The following is a 17,668-nucleotide window of genomic DNA, read 5'->3' as shown; positions in this document are numbered from 1 at the left end:
GGACCTGAACACCCAAATCTCTCTGTACATCAATTTTCCCCAGGACTTTTCCATTTACTGTATTGTTCACTCTTGAATTGGATCTTGCAAAATGCATCATCTCGCATTTGCCCTGATTGAACTCCATCTGCCATTTCTCTGCCCAAATCTCCAATCTATCTATATTCTGCTGTATTCTCTGACAGTCCCCTTCACTATCTGCTACTCCACCAATCTTAGTGTCGTCTGCAAACTTGCTAATCAGACCACCTATACTGTCCTCCAAATTATTTATGTATATCACAAACAACAGTGGTCCCAGCACGGATCCCTGTGGAACACCACTGGTCACACGTCTCCATTTTGAGAAACTCCCTTCTACTGCTACTCTCTGTCTCCTGTTGCCCAGCCAGTTCTTTATCCATCTAGCTAGTACACCCTGGACCCCATGCGACTTCACTTTCTCCATCAGCCTACCATGGGGAACCTTATCAAATGCCTTACTGAAGTCCATGTATATGACATCGACAGCCCTTCCCTCATCAATCAACTTTGTCACTTCCTCAAAGAATTCTATTAAGTTGGTAAGACATGACCTTCCCTGCACAAAACCATGTTGCCTATCACTGATAAGCCCATTTTCTTCCAAATGGGAATAGATCCTATCCCTCAGTATCTTCTCCAGCAGCTTCCCTATCACTGACGTCAGGCTCACCGGTCTATAATTACCTGGATTATCCCTGCTACCCTTCTTAAACAAGGGGACAACATTAGCAATTCTCCAGTCCTCCGGGACCTCACCCGTGTTTAAGGATGCTGCAAAGATATCTGTTAAGGCCCCAGCTATTTCCTCTCTCGCTTCCCTCAGTAACCTGGGATAGATCCCATCCGGACCTGGGGACTTGTCCACCTTAATGCCTTTTAGAATACCCAACACTTCCTCCCTCCTTATGCCGACTTGACCTAGAGTAATCAAACATCTGTCCCTAACCTCAACATCCGTCATGTCCCTCTCCTCGGTGAATACCGATGCAAAGTACTCATTTAGAATCTCACCCATTTTCTCTGACTCCACGCATAACTTTCCTCCTTTGTCCTTGAGTGGGCCAATCCTTTCTCTAGTTACCCTCTTGCTCCTTATATATGAATAAAAGGCTTTGGGATTTTCCTTAACCCTGTTTGCTAAAGATATTTCATGACCCCTTTTAGCCCTCCTAATTCCTCGTTTCAGATTGGTCCTACATTCCCGATATTCTTTCAAAGCTTCGTCTTTCTTCAGCCTCCTAGACCTTATGTATGCTTCCTTTTTCCTCTTAGCTAGTCTCACAATTTCACCTGTCATCCATGGTTCCCTAATCTTGCCATTTCTACCCCTCATTTTCACAGGAACATGTCTCTCCTGCACGCTAATCAACCTCCCTTTAAAAGCGTCCCACATATCAAATGTGGATTTACCTTCAAACAGCTGCTCCCAATCTACATTCCCCAGCTCCTGCCGAATTTTGGTATAGTTGGCCTTCCCCCAATTTAGCACTCTTCCTTTAGGACCACTCTCGTCTTTGTCCATGAGTATTCTAAAACTTACGGAATTGTGATCACTATTCCCAAAGTAGTCCCCTACTGAAACTTCAACCACTTGGCCGGGCTCATTCCCCAACACCAGGTCCAGTATGGCCCCTTCCCGAGTTGGACTATTTACATACTGCTCTAGAAAACCCTCCTGGATGCTCCTTACAAATTCTGCTCCATCTAGACCTCTAACACTAAGTGAATCCCAGTCAATGTTGGGAAAATTAAAATCTCCTATCACCACCACCCTGTTGCTCCTACATCTTTCCAGTGCACCCTCTCCAGTGCCAGTATATCCTTTCTCAAGTAAGGAGACCAAAACTGCACACAGTACTCCAGGTGCGGCCTCACCAGTACCTTATACAGCTGCAACATAACCTCTCTGCTTTTAAACCCAATCCCTTTAGCAATGAAGGACAAAATTCCATTTGCCTTCCTAATTACTTGCTGTACCTGCAGACCAACCTTCTGTGATTCGTGCACAAGGACACCTAGGTCCCTCTGCATAGCAGCATGCTGCAACTTTTTACCATTCAAGTAATAATCCTTTTTACTGTTACTTCTACCGAAATGAATGACTTCACATTTATTAACACTGTATTCCATCTGCCAGACCTTTGCCCACTCACTCAATGTATCTATGTTCCTCTGCAAAGTTTCACAGTCATCTGCACACTTTGCTCTGCCACTCATCTTAGTGTCATCTGCAAACTTTGACACCCTACACGTGGTCCCCAACTCCAAATCATCTATATAAATTGTAAATAATTGCGGTCCCAACACCGATCCCTGAGGCACACCACTAGTGACTGATTGCCACCCAGAATAGCACTCATTTATCCCCACTCTCTGCTTCCTGTTAGTCGACCAATCCTCTATCCATGCTAATACTTTACCCCTAACGCCATGCATCCTTATCTTATACAGCAGCCTCTTGTGCGGCACCTTGTCGAAGGCCTTTTGGAAATCTAGGTACACCACATCCACTGGGTCCCCATTGTCCACCTTGCTCGTAATGTCATCATAGATGGCTTGTTGGAAATTCACATACCGCCCCCTTGACAATTAAAATTGGGGGAGGGGTGAAGGAAGGTTGGCAAAATTGCTGCACTTCTAATAGGTGAAGCTCATAATATTCCCCATTTTGTGCTACAGATACGTGCCTTTTATGAACTGTATTGATAATGCCCGCATTTCACTCTGAAAACATTAACTGAGAGAATAAAAGCAAAATACTGCAGATGCTGGAAATCTGAAACAAAAACAAGAAATGCTGGAAATACTCAGCAGGTCTGGCAGCATCTGTGGAGAGAGAAGCAGAGTTAACGTTTCAGGTCAGTGATCCTTCAGAACTGGCAAATGTTAGAAATGTAATAGGTTTTAAGCAAATAAAGCGGGCGTGGGGCAAGAGATAACAAAAGGGAAGGTGTTGATAGGACAGAAGGTCACAGAAAATAACTGATCAGAAGGTCATGGAGCAAAGGCAAACGGTGTGCTGAAAGACAAAGTGTTAGTGCAGGGAGGGTGTTAACTGACAGAAAAAAGAACAGCCCTGGCCCAAACAGTGGGTTGGCACATGGTAAAAAAAAAGAATGATGAAGCAAACTAAAATAAAATAAAGAAATAAAAAAGAAAAAATGACTAAAAATAAAAAGGAGGGGGGCCTGTCATGCTCTGAAATTATTGAACTCAATGTTCAGTCCGGCAGGCTGTAGTGAGCCTAATCGGTAAATGAGGTGCTGTTCCTCAAGCTTGTGTTGATGTTCACTGGAACACTGCAGCAATCCCAGGACAGAGATGTGAGCATGAGAGCAGGGAGAGGGGGGCGGGGTGGGGGGTGTTGTAAAGGCAAGCAACTGGATGCTCGGTTCCAATTCCAAATCCTATTCCAGAGGCAAAAATATTGGAATCAACCCCAATTTCCCGTCGGTCTGTTCAGTCCCCCAGCAATCATTTTATTTAAATAATTACAATTTTAACAAATTATTTGTATTAATGTACATATGGCTGTTAAATTAGATCCAGCAAAGTCAGTGAGAGGCATCTAGTGGGGCTCATTTTCCTGTAATTTCTTTTTGTGAGGGGTCTGATTAAGATTCTTGGGGTCTTATTGAGTGAGATGAAGAGGAGTGGGAGGAGGTTTGTGTGAAACATAAACACCAACCCAGACCCGTTTTGCCGAATGGTCTGTGCTATGCTATAACTTTGATGTAATGTACTAGAATGTTACAAGCCTCTGTTCTTACCCATGCTAATAGGTTCTCCCTGTTTCCAGCATAGTAGATGTACTTTAGAGGCCTCGCAGAGTTGTGAATGCGGCTATACAAATACTGATACAGTTCCAGCAACCTTTCCTGTTCTTCCTCGGCTACGTAAGGAGCTTCAACTTCTGGGCTACAAAGAAAAAACGCACAAAACATTTATGTCATCGCTGGATCCAAAAATGCCAAGACCGTTTCAGGTAAGACATAGCAAGAATGGGACATGCTTTTCTCTGTGTGAGTTTCCAGAAAAATTCTTCCACTAAACTACCAAATCCATTTTGGAGAAAGAACTTCTCTTTTTTGAGAAAAACTTTGTACATCATCATCTCATTGTGGGGACTAGCTGTGTGCAAGATGTTTATCTACATTAGAAGTAACGAATTCACTATGAAGTGCAACGAGTGGTGCAATAGGTGCTAAATAAATATTCATTCATGCTTACCAGTAGACTGACCAAAGTTGTCTTGGAGTGGGGCCAAACCTACTCAAAACTTCAAAAGGACGTTTCTGCCTGCTCATTTCAGACAAATATAACAACGTTCATTTTGGAACCTCTCAAATGTCTGGTGCTAGTGGCTCTCCCATGGTACTGCTCATCAAAGGTCAGGGCTAAGCAAATTGTCCCCATGCTACTGGTGATGCTAGAAGTATGGAGATCCGCTGCAAATGTGAGGGGAAGTGGAAGAAACAGAAGCAGAATCAAACTGCTAAAGAGCAGAGAAGCCAGCAGGCAGACAAAAGAGTCAAGAAAAGTTTAAAAACAATTATTCATAATGGGAAGACTTTCAGAAAAAGAAAGATACCCTGGATGGAGGGAATGGAGAGAGAGAAGCCTGCCTAATTAAATTGGGGGGAAACACTCAAAAAAGTTTTGTGTGTTATTTACTCAAACATAATAGGAAAAAAGCAAGGGAAAATGAAAATGGTGCATAGTTCTCCCTGACCTGCTGTTATCCCGGAGGATAATCCAGCAATCTTGCTGATAAAGTAACAATGAAAGCACTATGCTTTGACTAACCCTGTAAAAAAGTCATTACAATGCCAGTTCTACTCGACAGCAAATCTGTTTCATGCTTCTCAATGTGTCTTTGTGGAGTCCTTACAATTTCATATTTTCTTGCATTGATAGTCCATTAATGTTAATCTAAAAGCAATTTTTCACTGGGGAACTTGCATTAACTCAGTTGGACTGAGGCTGCCCAAAACCCATTTCAATATCTATTGCGCCATCGGATCTGAGTTGTTTAAAGATAGCACACTTGGATGAGAAAAATAATACCCCACTTAATTTATACTTGCTCGGTGGGTAGCACTTTCACCTCTGAATTGAAAGGTTGTGGGTTCAAGCCTCACTCCACGAACTCAAACACAAAATCTAGGCTAACACTCCAGTGCAGTACTAAGGTGGTGCTGCACTGTCGAGGGTACCATCTTTCAGATCAGACATTAAACCAAAACCCCACCTGCTCTCAAGGGTGGACATAAAAGATGCCACGGCACTATTACAAAGAAGAGCAGGGGAGTTCTCCCTGGTGTCCTGGCCAATATTTATCCCTCAACTAACCTCATTAAAACAGATTACCTGGTCATTATCACATTGCTGTTTGTGGGAGTTTGTGTTAATGGTTGATTATGTTGTTAAAGGTAAATGGTTATGTTAAAAATAAACAGCTATAAATAGAATATAAATCGAGCCTGCTGGACACAAGGGGGATTGGTGAACAGAAGGCAGAGATGTGTAATGCTGTGCTCTGTCAATAAAGTGCTTATCAAGAAAAGGATCTGCGTCTAATTTTATTCTTCACTGTTTGGCTTGGATCCATTTGACAGTTTGCTCTGCTCACATTGATTGCTGTATTGCCTGCAGTGACTACATTTCAAAAGTAACTCATTGGCTGTAAAGCACTTTGGGATATCCTGTGGGTGTGAAAGATTCTATGTAAATGCAAGTCTTTCTTTTATATAATTTCGATAACTAGGTTTGTGGTGCAGAAATGAACAGGTTTCCTACCTTGTGAACAGACCCGAGCTTCTTGATTTATAGATGAAGTGCCTCAGGTCTGGTATTCCCACTTGAGAAACACTGTAGGATGGAGTCCACAACTCTTCCAGCAATGTCTGGAAAGTATTCCGTCTCTTCATGCGCTCCAGAAATTTGTTTTTACAGTTTGAGATGGTGAAGAAGTGCTCCCGGTCTGTGGAGATGAGGAGCAAACACAGGCTGCTTGCCTGATCAAGGTAGGAGATGTGGGCATGAAAGAAACCGCTGGAGTTGAACTTGGGCAGACATATCGGAGTCCAGACCTCTCCATCCCGGAAGGAGGTGGATGCACTGATGAGGTTGAAGAGAAGATGGAGATCGATGGGATGTAGAAATTGGTCTTTTTTCCTCACCAATGTAACTAGTTGGTTCTGGGCAACCAGAATAGAGAAGACGAGACTTTTGTCTTTGGCTTGCTGCAGGCTGCTGCTAATCACATCTCTCAGGGAAGAAGACAATGGTAAGCATCGCACTGCACACGTTAAGAAGCTGGGATCTTTGTGCATGAGATTGAGGAGGTGATCCGTTATCCTCTCAGATCCCGAGAGTAGCCGGCGGAGATCATAGTTCTTTTTCTGCTCAAAGATGCGGTTGAGCTGTGTTAAAGTCAGGAGACTAACAATCTGGTAGTAAACGTACAGAAGCTCTTTAGCCACTTCCTGCTCTGATTGGCGGGTACGGGCAACAGCCACGAGGACCAGGGGGCTTCGGCGGACAAAAACCACCTTGTAACCCTCTGTAAAAGATAATGTAGAATTGATCAATCCACTATGCATTGTTTTGATTAAGGCAAGGATTGTCAGCTCTGGGCAACTGTACATAAATAATTCATTTGGATAAAAATGGCAAAAGACTGCTCAACATCCCCAAAATTCCTGCTGCCAGTGTACTGCCTGTAACTAAAGCCTATGGTACTTGTGAAGAGAGGTGCTGGCAGTGATGTTCCTGCGAAAGGTGCTCCTTCTTTAGAAATACAGACAACAGATCTGGCTGCCATTGCCTTTGTTTCTGGTTACCCAGCCCTCACAGGTAGTGAGTGTCTCTCTATTCCCCACTGACATGCTCAAGTGCATGAGCCACACAGACAACTTTGGTTAGTTTAGGGCACAATTAAAATACCGTCTCCAGTTCTTGGTGTTTTACTTTACAGAAGGTGTTCAAGCCATGAGGAGGGTGCAGAAGACATTCAACAACATTTTTACAAAGGATTGAGAGGATTTAGGTAAGGATATGGTTTCATCACCACTTTCGCCCACTCCTCTTTTCTGCTGGGTCCAGTACATGAGAATAGCAAGAATAAGCAGAGGAGATACAAATTCAAACGGAAGAGTGTGACCCAACAAAAAGTAATTGAAACTGTTCAACGTACCTGCATGGATGGACTTGATTACATTTTTGCTTGCCTCAATGACGGACACAAGTGCTACCATCACTCCCATTATGGAGGAAAGAGATTCTTCTGTCCCATAACGGGAATAAATCGGCTTCCCGGCATCGCTGAAGACAAAGATATGCTTCCGGTGCTGCCTCCACGAATCAGTTGTTATGTCTTCCTCCTTCTCCGATAGCACCGATTCTCTGCGCGACCTCCCGGATGACCCTTCTGCCTCTGCGTCGCTGTCTCTCATCTCCTTATTTACGTCCATCACAACGCCAGTCAGTTGTGTGCTCAGCTCATTGAAATCTTTGCTGATCTCTTCAATTTGGGATTGCTCTGTGGCAGCCTCGTCAGTGCTGTCCAGACACCTCTTCACTTCATCATCTGCAGTCAGATCTTCATATGATCTTGTGTAGACAAACATTGAACTCTCTTGTCCAGCACCTAAACAAAGAAATATGTCTATATAAATAAATGTCTGGTACCTGCCTTGTAGTTTCCAGTAGGTAATTAATAATAACTAACTGGGCATGTGTTTCAGGCTATCTTGTAACTTGAGGTTCAAAAGGTTGTTAGATATAGAATAATATCTATCTAGGAATGAGCTACAGACTGTAATCTTATCATGGGATTCAGGTGAATTATATATAGGACACTGGACACCTGGAGAAATAAACAATAGTTTCAAATGTGGTCCTTTTAATTAATGCATTAATACATCTTGCATAGAGTTCACAGGTCGAGAAGCAGAGGCCCAGAAGTCAAAGAGGGGCCAGGTACGAAAAGCCAGTGTATATAAAAAATAAAAGTGGGATTGAGTTATGGGCTACAATCTTATTAAGCAGTTCAGCTGCTTTAGTGAAGCACTGAATATCTGGAAGAAAAGTGTAAGGCTGCAATAAATTTTCCTGTTAAGCATATATTGGCTATCAACAACAACTTGCATTCATATAGTGCCTTTAAGATAGCAAAAATGGCCCAAGGCACTTCACAGGAGGACTATCAAACAAAATTTAACAACAAGCCACAAACGGAGATATTGGGACAGATGAACAAAAGCTTGGTTAAAGAGGTAGGTTTTAAGGAGCATCTTAAAGGAGGAAAGAGAGGTGGGTGGGGGGGGGGTGGGGGGAAGAGGTTTAGGGAGGGAATTCTAGAGCTTAGGCCCTCGGCACCTGAAGGCGTGCCCACCAACAATGCAGCATTTAAAACTGGGGATGCTCAAGAGGCCAGAACTGGAGGAGCGCAGAGATCTCGGAAAGTTGTGGAGCAATGAAAATCGAGGATTGTCACTTAATAATCTGGCGGTGATCATGTGGCAGTTAACAATTCTTCGGTGCAAATAACCTCACACATCAACAACAGAAAGACATTACTCTGTAAACAACTGGCTTGAAATAAATACTTGTGTGCACACATGCAAGATGCACTTGTTAATTGTATAATAATAATTATGTTTAATTGTATGCAGGTGGAGGGCATTAACTAGGGTTTCACTTAAGCACATTTAAAGAGACCCTTATTGAAAAAGTGGAGTTAGGAGGTGTATGCTTGTAATGTTTCACTCTGTAAATAAATGTTAGACAGAGTGAAGACTGGCTCCAGTACTATCCTTCACCAACGGCCTTCTGGAATAGAAAAGCACTTACACTCGGGATCTTATATCCATAGACCATTTGGGTGCATTTTTATTTAGTTCATATTTTGGGTTACGCATTGTGGTTGTTAAGAGGAAGAATATCAATTCTGGGAAGTGAAATATTTTCCTCGCCTTGTACCCAGGGTAAGATCCAAAGGCAACTTCACTCCACCAGCTTCAATTGTCCTGTTCCCATGATGGCTATCCCTTATGACATTAAAGTGAAATGTGGCATTTCAGTGCCAAATTATTTTAAATTATGGACAGTTGTGTGGTGGATTAGTATCTGCTTTTTTTAAAAATACAGTCATGGGATGTGATTATCACTGGTAAAGCCAACATTTATCAGCCTTCCCCAATTGCCCTTTGAGAACACTCTTGATAACGGAGTGTTAGCTGGCCATTTCAGAGAGTTAAGTATCAACCACAGATAGAGCTTTTAGAACAGTCCAGTTACATACTGATACCAGCTTTTTAATAAAAGAAATCACATTTATTTAATTAACTGAATTTGAATTCCCCAGCTGCCTTGGTGGGATTTGAACTTAGGCACACCAGAATCATTAAAAATCCCATGGCATAACCACAATACTATTGGACCTATCATGGGATTTAACTGTGGGATTGAGATTGGCTAAACTTACTTCATGTGGCAATATGACACCAGTCTCTGAATCAAACCTGGGTTGCAGAGGCAAAAGGACATTATCCACTCTGCACTCCCTTACTACAAAAATATTTCTTAACTAATGATATCTGAATGTAGTTAAAAATCATTGTTCTTCTCCTAGTTGCACCAGACCTCTACATAAACAAACCACGAACCAGCACCCAACAGAGGGGCCTGCTTCTAGGCTTCTGCCAGTATCATTTTATAACCAAATACTAGAAGGTGTACAAGGTACTGCAGTCCTTCAAAGGTTCTCCTCCATCTCCCATTGTTTAAATGTTTTCAGATAGAGGATCTGGATCGGCGCAGGCTTGGAGGGCCGAAGGGCCTGTTCCTGTGCTGTAATTTTCTTTGTTCTTTGACTCTGATAAATCGACTTATCCGCATATGTTATTAAGCAGGGAGATATGAACCAATGTGCCCTGCCCAGCTGTAGTTACTTGTACTTGCTACAGGAACTTTGTCCTCTGGAACCAACCAGGGATATTAGGAGTCAAGGGCGTGCACTGCTCAGTCAATAGCTGACTGTGTCAGCACTTTATAAATTCAGCATATGAGTTTAAAATAAATTGTAGCACAGCTGGATGTACATATCATTTTACTTGAAAGTAAGGATGACATTTTTTGACACAAGATTTTCCATTTGGGTACTTGCCAGGCTGTGATTTTTTTCCCCCTTTCATTCATTTTATCAGACAAGAAGTTTGTGAGCTACTGATTGCAGCCAATATTTTGTTAGGCAGGTTTAAACCACTTTTCGTTATCTGCAGCATTTTATGCTTTTATTTCAGGTTTTCAGCATCTATGGGGGAACTTTAATGTCTATCCTTGGATAAATTAATTCCTGTCTCTATCTGCTCTGAAGTCTCAGACAGTTCGACTGCTAGAGAACAAACTTCACTTCCGGTCGACGAAGTGGAAAACTACCACAGCAAGGAAAACGGGGACTAATATTAATTGTGTATTTAAAAACAAGAAATGCTGGAACCACTCAGCAGGTCTGGCAGCATCTGTGGAAAGAGAAGCAGAGTTAACGTTTCGGGTCAGTGACCCTTCTTCGGAACTAGCAAATATTAGAAATGTCAAAGGTTATAAGCAAGTGAGGCGGGGGTGGGGCAAGAGATAACAAAGGAGAAGGTGTAGATTGGACAAGGCCACATAGCTGACCAAATGGTCATGGAGCAAAGGCAAACAATATGTTAATGGTGTGTTGAAAGACAAAGCATTAGTACAAATAGGGTGTTAACGGACTGAAGGTTGAACAGCAGCAAATACAAACATGAAAAAAAAACAGTGGGTAAGCAAACTGAACAAACTAAGATGAAATGAAATAAACATGAAAAAAAAGTTGTAAAAAATGTAAAAAAGAAAAAATAACTAAAAATAAAAGTAAAATGGGGGGCCCATCAGGCTCTGAAATTATTGAACTCAATGTTCAGTCGGGAAGGCCGTAGTGTGCCTAATCGGTAGATGAGATGCTGTTCCTCGAGCTTGCGTTGATGTTCACTGGAACACTGCAGCAATCCCAGGACATAGATGTGAGCATGAGAGCAGGGGGGAGTGTTGAAGTGGCAAGCAACCGGAAGCTCAGGGTCCTGCTTGCGGACTGAGCAGAGGTGTTCCGCAAAGCGGTCACCCAGTCTGCGTTTTGTCTCCCCAATGTAGAGGAGACCACATTGTGAGCAGCGAATACAGTATACGACATTGAAAGAAGTACAAGTAAATCGCTGCTTCACCTGAAAGGTGTGTTTGGGGCCTGGGATAGTGAGGAGAGAGGAGGAACCTCAACACTTCAACACTCCCCCCTGCTCTCATTTTTTTTACATTTTTTACAACTTTTTTTTCATGTTTATTTCATTTCATCTCAGTTTGTTCAGTTTGCTTACCCACTGTGTTTTTTCATGTTTGTACTTGCTGCTGTTCAACCTTCAGTCTGTTAACACCCTATTTGTACTAACGCTTTGTCTTTCAACACACCATTAACATATTGTTTGCCTTTGCTCCGTGACCTTTTGGTCAGCTATGTGGCCTTGTCCAATCTACACCTTCTCCTTTGTTATCTCTTGCCCCACCCCCGCCTCACTTGCTTATAACCTTTGACATTTCTAATATTTGCTAGTTCCGAAGAAGGGTCACTGACCCGAAATGTTAACTCTGCTTCTCTTTCCACAGATGCTACCAGACCTGCTGAGTGGTTCCAGCATTTCTTGTTTTTATTTCAGATTTCCAGCATCCGCAGTATTTTGCTTTTATTAATTGTGTATTTGTTGTGGCTCAGTTGGTAGCACTCTCACCTCTCAGTCAGATGATTGTAGGTTCAAATCCCACTCCAGGACTTAAGCACAAAAATCTAGGCTGACACTCCAGTGCAGTACTGAGGGAGTGCTGCACTGTCAGAGGTGTAATTTTTGGATGAGACTTTAAAATGAGGCACTGTCTGCCCTTTCAGGTAGCTGTAAAAGATCCCATAGCACTACTTCGAAGAAGAGCAGGGGAGTTATCCCCGGTGTCCTGGCCAATATTTATCCCTCCGTCAACATCACAGAAAACAGATTATCTGGTCATTATCACATTGCTGTTTGTGGGAGCTTGCTGTGCACAAATTGGCTGCTGCGTTTCCTATATTACAACAGTGGCTGCACTTCTAAAACAGTACTCATTGGCTGTAAAGCATTTGAGACATCCGGTGGTCAGGAAAGGCAGTACATAAAGGGAGAAAGAAAAATTTGCATTTAATAGCCCCACATCCAGTGCCTACCTCCTACGCCCTGCATTCCTTCATTCAACATAAGAGCATAAGAAATAGGAGCAGGAGTCGGCCATTCGGCCCCTTGAGCCTGCTCCACCATTCAATAAGATCATGGCCTCAACTCCACTTTCCTGCCTGCCCCCCATAACCCCCGGCTCCCTTGTAGATCAAAAATCTATCTAGCTCAGCCTTGAATGGTTTCAATGACCCAGCCTCCATTGTTCTCTGGGGTAGAGAATTCCAAAGATTAACGATCCTCGGGTAAGAAATTCCTCCTCATCTCCGTCTTAAATGGGATGTCCCTAATTTTGGGATACAGTGGGCTGAATTTTAATAGCGCGCCGCAAATTTGAAGTTGGTGGTCTTCTGGCGCGGATGCACCGTCGCTGAGCCCCTGCGATACGTTGTGCGGGTGCTCATCTAAATGGAGAAGGCAGAATGGCCACCCCGATGATGTCGAGGGGGCACCCCCATCGTCCCCAGCAACAGTGTCTGTCATCACCGCGCTGGCACCAGCACCATTTTTAAAGGGCTTCAAGTTCTGCAGTTTAATTTAAATTTTTTAAGGTCCCGCTGGATGAAAATTGTATATAAAATGTTATTTAAACTTTGAATCCCCTTTCACACCCCCACCCCCAGTGAGTTCACCATAAATAAAATGACCTATCCCCCCTGAAAATCACTTTTTACTATGCTTACCTTTCACCTCTCCACCTTCAGCACCTTTGACCCTCAACCCCTTCCCACCATCCCTACAACCAATTGCAATAGTTCTCCCCATTCCACCCCACTCCCTGAAATTTTCACTCCTCCCCCTCCCACCGGTATCACGCCTCGGAACCCCAAATGGAGTTCCGAGGGCATGGGAGTTCCGGCCGGCTGGAATATCGGCATGGGACGGCCATCTCTACAAGGCAGGTAATTATTCTTTCATTTTAATCTCATTTGCATATTAAGATGAAGGCCCCGCTGCCAAGCAGCAGGGGGCCCGCACCAAGGCCTCACCACCGCCAGTAACATACAGCGGGGCCTTCTCAGCGTCGGAGGACATGGCGGGCCTCTACTGGAAAAATTTTCCGGGCCCACCCCCGCCACAACCCCCAACACCGGAGGGCTCATAAAATTCAGACCAGTAAGTATTTTGAGACATGACATGTGGTAAGCGCAGCATGCTTGGCTGAGGGACAAACAGATGACTGGACCTATGTTTCCCAAAGCTTTCCACCACTGAGGTTTTCCTCACCTTATGTTGACCGAGACTGATTGCTATAATTAGTCAACAACTCCATTATTGTTGCATCATGCAGCTACCTGGATGGTAGAAGATGAACTAGATGGATCTTGGTCTTATCTTGTCTAGCAAGTCCTATGTTCCTATTTAACCGGGGTGCACCTACAGGCACTTTAAAGAAATTAATTTGTCAGCAGACGCAGAATAATGAAGGCATACAGTCCAAGAAGGTCCCTGGTTCGATTCTCAGTGTTGCTGGATTAGCCTGTCTCAGTTGGGGCAACACAATTGACTCTGATTAGGGAGGGAGACAATCAATGGCTTCCTGCTCCTGATTGTAATCAAACAAGCCCTGCTGGACTTGCAAGTGTGTGGATTTAGGGAGAGAGTCAGGCTCTGGTGCAATTGCCCAACGCTCTCAAGAGTCACGATTAGAATAATGGCCAAATTAGGCAACATACAGGAAAGCGAACAACAATGGCATATGGCGGGGGTGGAAGGGAGAAAATGAGTAGAAAGAAATTATTCTCATATGACAATTCTCTTCAGGTTTTGATGAGGTGTGCAACAAAAATGCATAAAGTAAACCAACAAGAACCTTCTTCAAAAGAAGGGTTAGAAAGTACAGTTTTAACTGTCAGACACAATCCACATTCTCAAAACAAGAACCTTGACTGCTCTCTCCATCTCTCTCTTGCTCATTCTTTTCCTTGCTCGAGATAAGAATTTCTTACCTGGCTCTGTGCCTTCCACCAGCCCAGGTGTGGGGCTCTCCGATCTGTTACTGCGCTGGAGCTCAGCTGGGGCCAAGGAACCATTGACCTCCCAAGGTACTTTCCTGTTGTGAACATCGGCCTCCATATTCTCATTCCTTGGGTGACTGTAGACAAGCAAAAGGACATCAGCTGTTAAAGGAAGAGTTCATTTATATAATAAAATTAATTAATAAGCATGGAAATGATGAGCGTTCAGAGCTAGAAAGGTCAGATACCACATTAATGACAAAGAGGTGATGGAACTGACTGTAATGGGGTCATATTCCACTTAAATCGCTTCTGTAGCTCGTCTGTATTCCAGCATTATCCCAGAGATACTCAGTTAAATCTACAGGGCTCACATAATTCTAAATGTGATATGATGAGAGACAGGCACTGCCCATTCTCTCCTTACTTTTGAGATGACTCAAGCAAAACTTCATGGCATCACTACTCGGATTTCAATACCAATTGACTGCTCCCAGAATAGCTCTGAGCATCAATTTTAAAACATGCAATATAGCTACAATGAGAATGTGGGTACATGTATGTCCGTTTTATAAACTTTTAAGGTTATGTACCAATTTGAATAGATAGAGTCCTATTTTTTTCATTTAGACAATTCAAAATCTGCATAGAGATGCTGAAGAAGGGTTAAGTTTCTTGATTTATTTGTGTATGGAAAATGTATTAGTTCTTTTTACCTCAGTAATGCAACATTTTTCTCCAATATCAGGGAATCATTTGCTCACCAAAATGAAAAGATGTAAATTTACACATCAAGTTCTCCCAAGTATGGGTGAATTGCAGAGTAAACTGCCCCAACAATTTTCGTCAGCCCCTTTTACACCAGTTTTCAGTTTCCACACACTAGACAAGGCTGCCAATTTAGTGGCAATTATCACCAAATTTGGGGCAATTTTGTGCCTTGCTCCTATGGTCAGTACAAACTGGATTAAAATTTTAATCTGGAAGTTCACATTGTACTGTTCATTGAAAAAGCAAATGGCCATGTTGGAATAACTGGGTAATTATATTAGGCATCTCTTGGTTTTTTGAAGAACAATTTGTGTGGTTCAGTAAGCATCACCTGGTGTGGCACTGCTCCATACAGACCAGTATCATCACCGGTTGGATTGTTGGTCTATGTTGACCTCTGCCATACATCCAATGAATATGCTGGTCTCAATAACCCTGGAGCAGGAAAAGGAAAACCTAAACATCCAGCCAGGATTCCCAGTCCAGTTTGTTCTCCAGTTAGCGCTGCCAAAACTACAAAGGCAAGGAAAGGGTCAGACCCACTGTGATGGACCCATGGTCAAACAACCAACAGATATTCCCTATTCAGACATGCACAAGAATAAGAACATGACCAAGGACCACTGTGCCCTGTGGAACCATCTCTCAACACAAGTTGTTATTCTCCAGCACGAAGGAGTAAGGGAAGAAGAAAAATACCACGTTACCATTTCCAGGACAACACTTATTCTTCTTTGGCCTCCTTGTCTCGAGAGACAATGGGTAAGCGCCTAGAGGTGGTCAATGGCATGTGGAGCAGCGCCTGGAGTGGCGATAAACGCCAATTCTAGAGTGACAGACTGTTCTGCAGGCGCTGCAGATAAAATTGGTTGTCGGGGCTGTTACACAGTTGGCTCTCTCCTTGCACCTCTGTCTTTTTTCCTGCCAACTGTTAAGTCTCTTCGACTCGCCACTCGTTAGCCCCGCCTTTATGGCTGTCCGCCAGCTCTGGAGATCACTGGCAACTGACTCCCATGACTTGTGGTCAACATCACAGGCCTTCATGTCACATTTGCAGACGTCTTTAAAGTGGAGACATGGACGGCCGGTGGGTCTGATACCAGTGGCGAGCTCGCTGTACAATGAGTCCTTGGGGATCCTGCCATCTTCCATGCGGCTCACATGGCCAAGCCATCTGAAGCACCGCTGAGGCAGTAGGGTGTATATGCAGGGGATGTTGGCCGCCTCGAGGACTTCTGCGTTGGAGATACGGTCCTGCCACCTGATGCCAAGGATTCTTGAGGCAGCGAAGATGGAATGAGTTGAGACGTCGCTCTTGGCTGACATACGTTGTCCAGGCCTCGCTGCCATAGAGCAAGGTACTGAGGACACAGGCTTGAAACACTCAGACCTTTGTGTTCCGTGTCAGTGCGCCATTTTCCCCACACCCTCTTGGCCAGTCTGGACAGAACAGTGGAAGCCTTTCCCATGCGATTGTTGATTTCTGCATCTAGAGACAGGTTACTGGTGATAGTTGAGCCTAGGTAGGTGAACTCTTGAACCACTTCCAGAGTGTGGTCGCCGATATTGATGGATGGAGCATTTCTGATGTCCTGTCCCATGATGTTCTTTTTTTTGAGGCTGATGGTTAGGCCAAATTCATTGCAGGCAGCCGCAAACCTGTCGATGAGTCTCTGCAGACACTCTTCTGTGTGGGATGCTAATGCAGCATCATCAGCAAAGAGGAGTTCCCTGATGAGGACTTTCCGTACTTTGGTCTTCACTCTAAAGATGGGCAAGGTTGAACAACCTGCCATCTGATCTTGTGTGGAGGAAAATTCCTTCTTCTGAAGACTTGAAGACGTGTGAGAGCAGAAGGGAGAAGATCCCAAACACTGTTCACCCTTCGCCGGCTACAAGAGAAATGCCACAAACAACAGATACCCCTCTACATTGCTTTCATTGATCTCACCAAAGCCTTTGACCTCGTCAGCAGACGTGGTCTCTTCAGACTACTAGCAAAGATCGGATGTCCACCAAAGCTACTAAGTATCATCATGACAATATGAAAGGCACAATTCAGCATAGCGGCACCTCATGACAACTCTACAATGCGCATAAAGGTCTAAGTTTCTGATGTATCTACTCTTCCTGTCAGCTGAAGGCTGTTGGAGGTCTTATTTTTTTTATAAACTGCTGGACACTAGGGTAACATTGGGCTGAATTTTATGGTCCCCTGAGGGAGCCATAATGGCCACTTCATGGCCTCTTCCCGCCTCCACTTCAATTTAATGGAAGGTGGAAGGGGCTGCCACTGCGGGGTGAGGCCACCAGGTAAAACCTGGCAGCCTCCTAGCAGGTTCGGGCTGGGGTCCCTGCTTTAGGGGAAATACAGAGCCCCCAGAGGGCCCCGCCAGCGGCAATTGCCGCCCCCACCCCCTCACCTTCAGGAAGATACCACCCACTCCATTGCCAGGGCCTGCTTGACCCCGCGCACCTCTCCCGGATTCTCCGATGTCCTCAATGCTGCAGGGCCTCCTGCAGTACCAGCAATGGCCACTGCTCCCAGTGGCCCTGCCAGTGCTGCAGAGCTGCCAGCCTTCTAATTGGCCGGCAGCTCTTGGAGGCAGAAGTTCGTCCCTTAAAGGGACAGCG

General features: G+C 44.0%; 1 protein-coding gene across 2 annotated transcripts in view; it reads right to left on the bottom strand.

Moving 5' to 3' along the window:
* mon1a (MON1 secretory trafficking family member A) overlaps positions 1-17,668 on the bottom strand; it is a 31,397-nt gene that overhangs the window by 5,902 nt on the left and 7,827 nt on the right. For both annotated transcript variants that reach the window (XM_068052052.1, XM_068052053.1), the window contains exons 2-5: positions 14,255-14,400; positions 7,223-7,675; positions 5,824-6,589; positions 3,795-3,942 (exon numbers count right to left, since the gene is read on the bottom strand). In XM_068052052.1, coding sequence (XP_067908153.1) covers positions 3,795-3,942; positions 5,824-6,589; positions 7,223-7,675; positions 14,255-14,381 — 1,494 coding nt within the window. In that variant the 5' untranslated portion in view covers positions 14,382-14,400. The remainder of the gene's footprint in view (positions 1-3,794; positions 3,943-5,823; positions 6,590-7,222; positions 7,676-14,254; positions 14,401-17,668) is intronic.

Source organism: Heterodontus francisci, chromosome 19 (genome assembly GCF_036365525.1).
Source record: "Heterodontus francisci isolate sHetFra1 chromosome 19, sHetFra1.hap1, whole genome shotgun sequence".
In the NCBI taxonomy this organism is placed as follows: domain Eukaryota; kingdom Metazoa; phylum Chordata; class Chondrichthyes; order Heterodontiformes; family Heterodontidae; genus Heterodontus; species Heterodontus francisci.
Note: the sequence above shows the minus strand (reverse complement) of the source record. Positions and strands in the feature narration are given on the sequence as shown.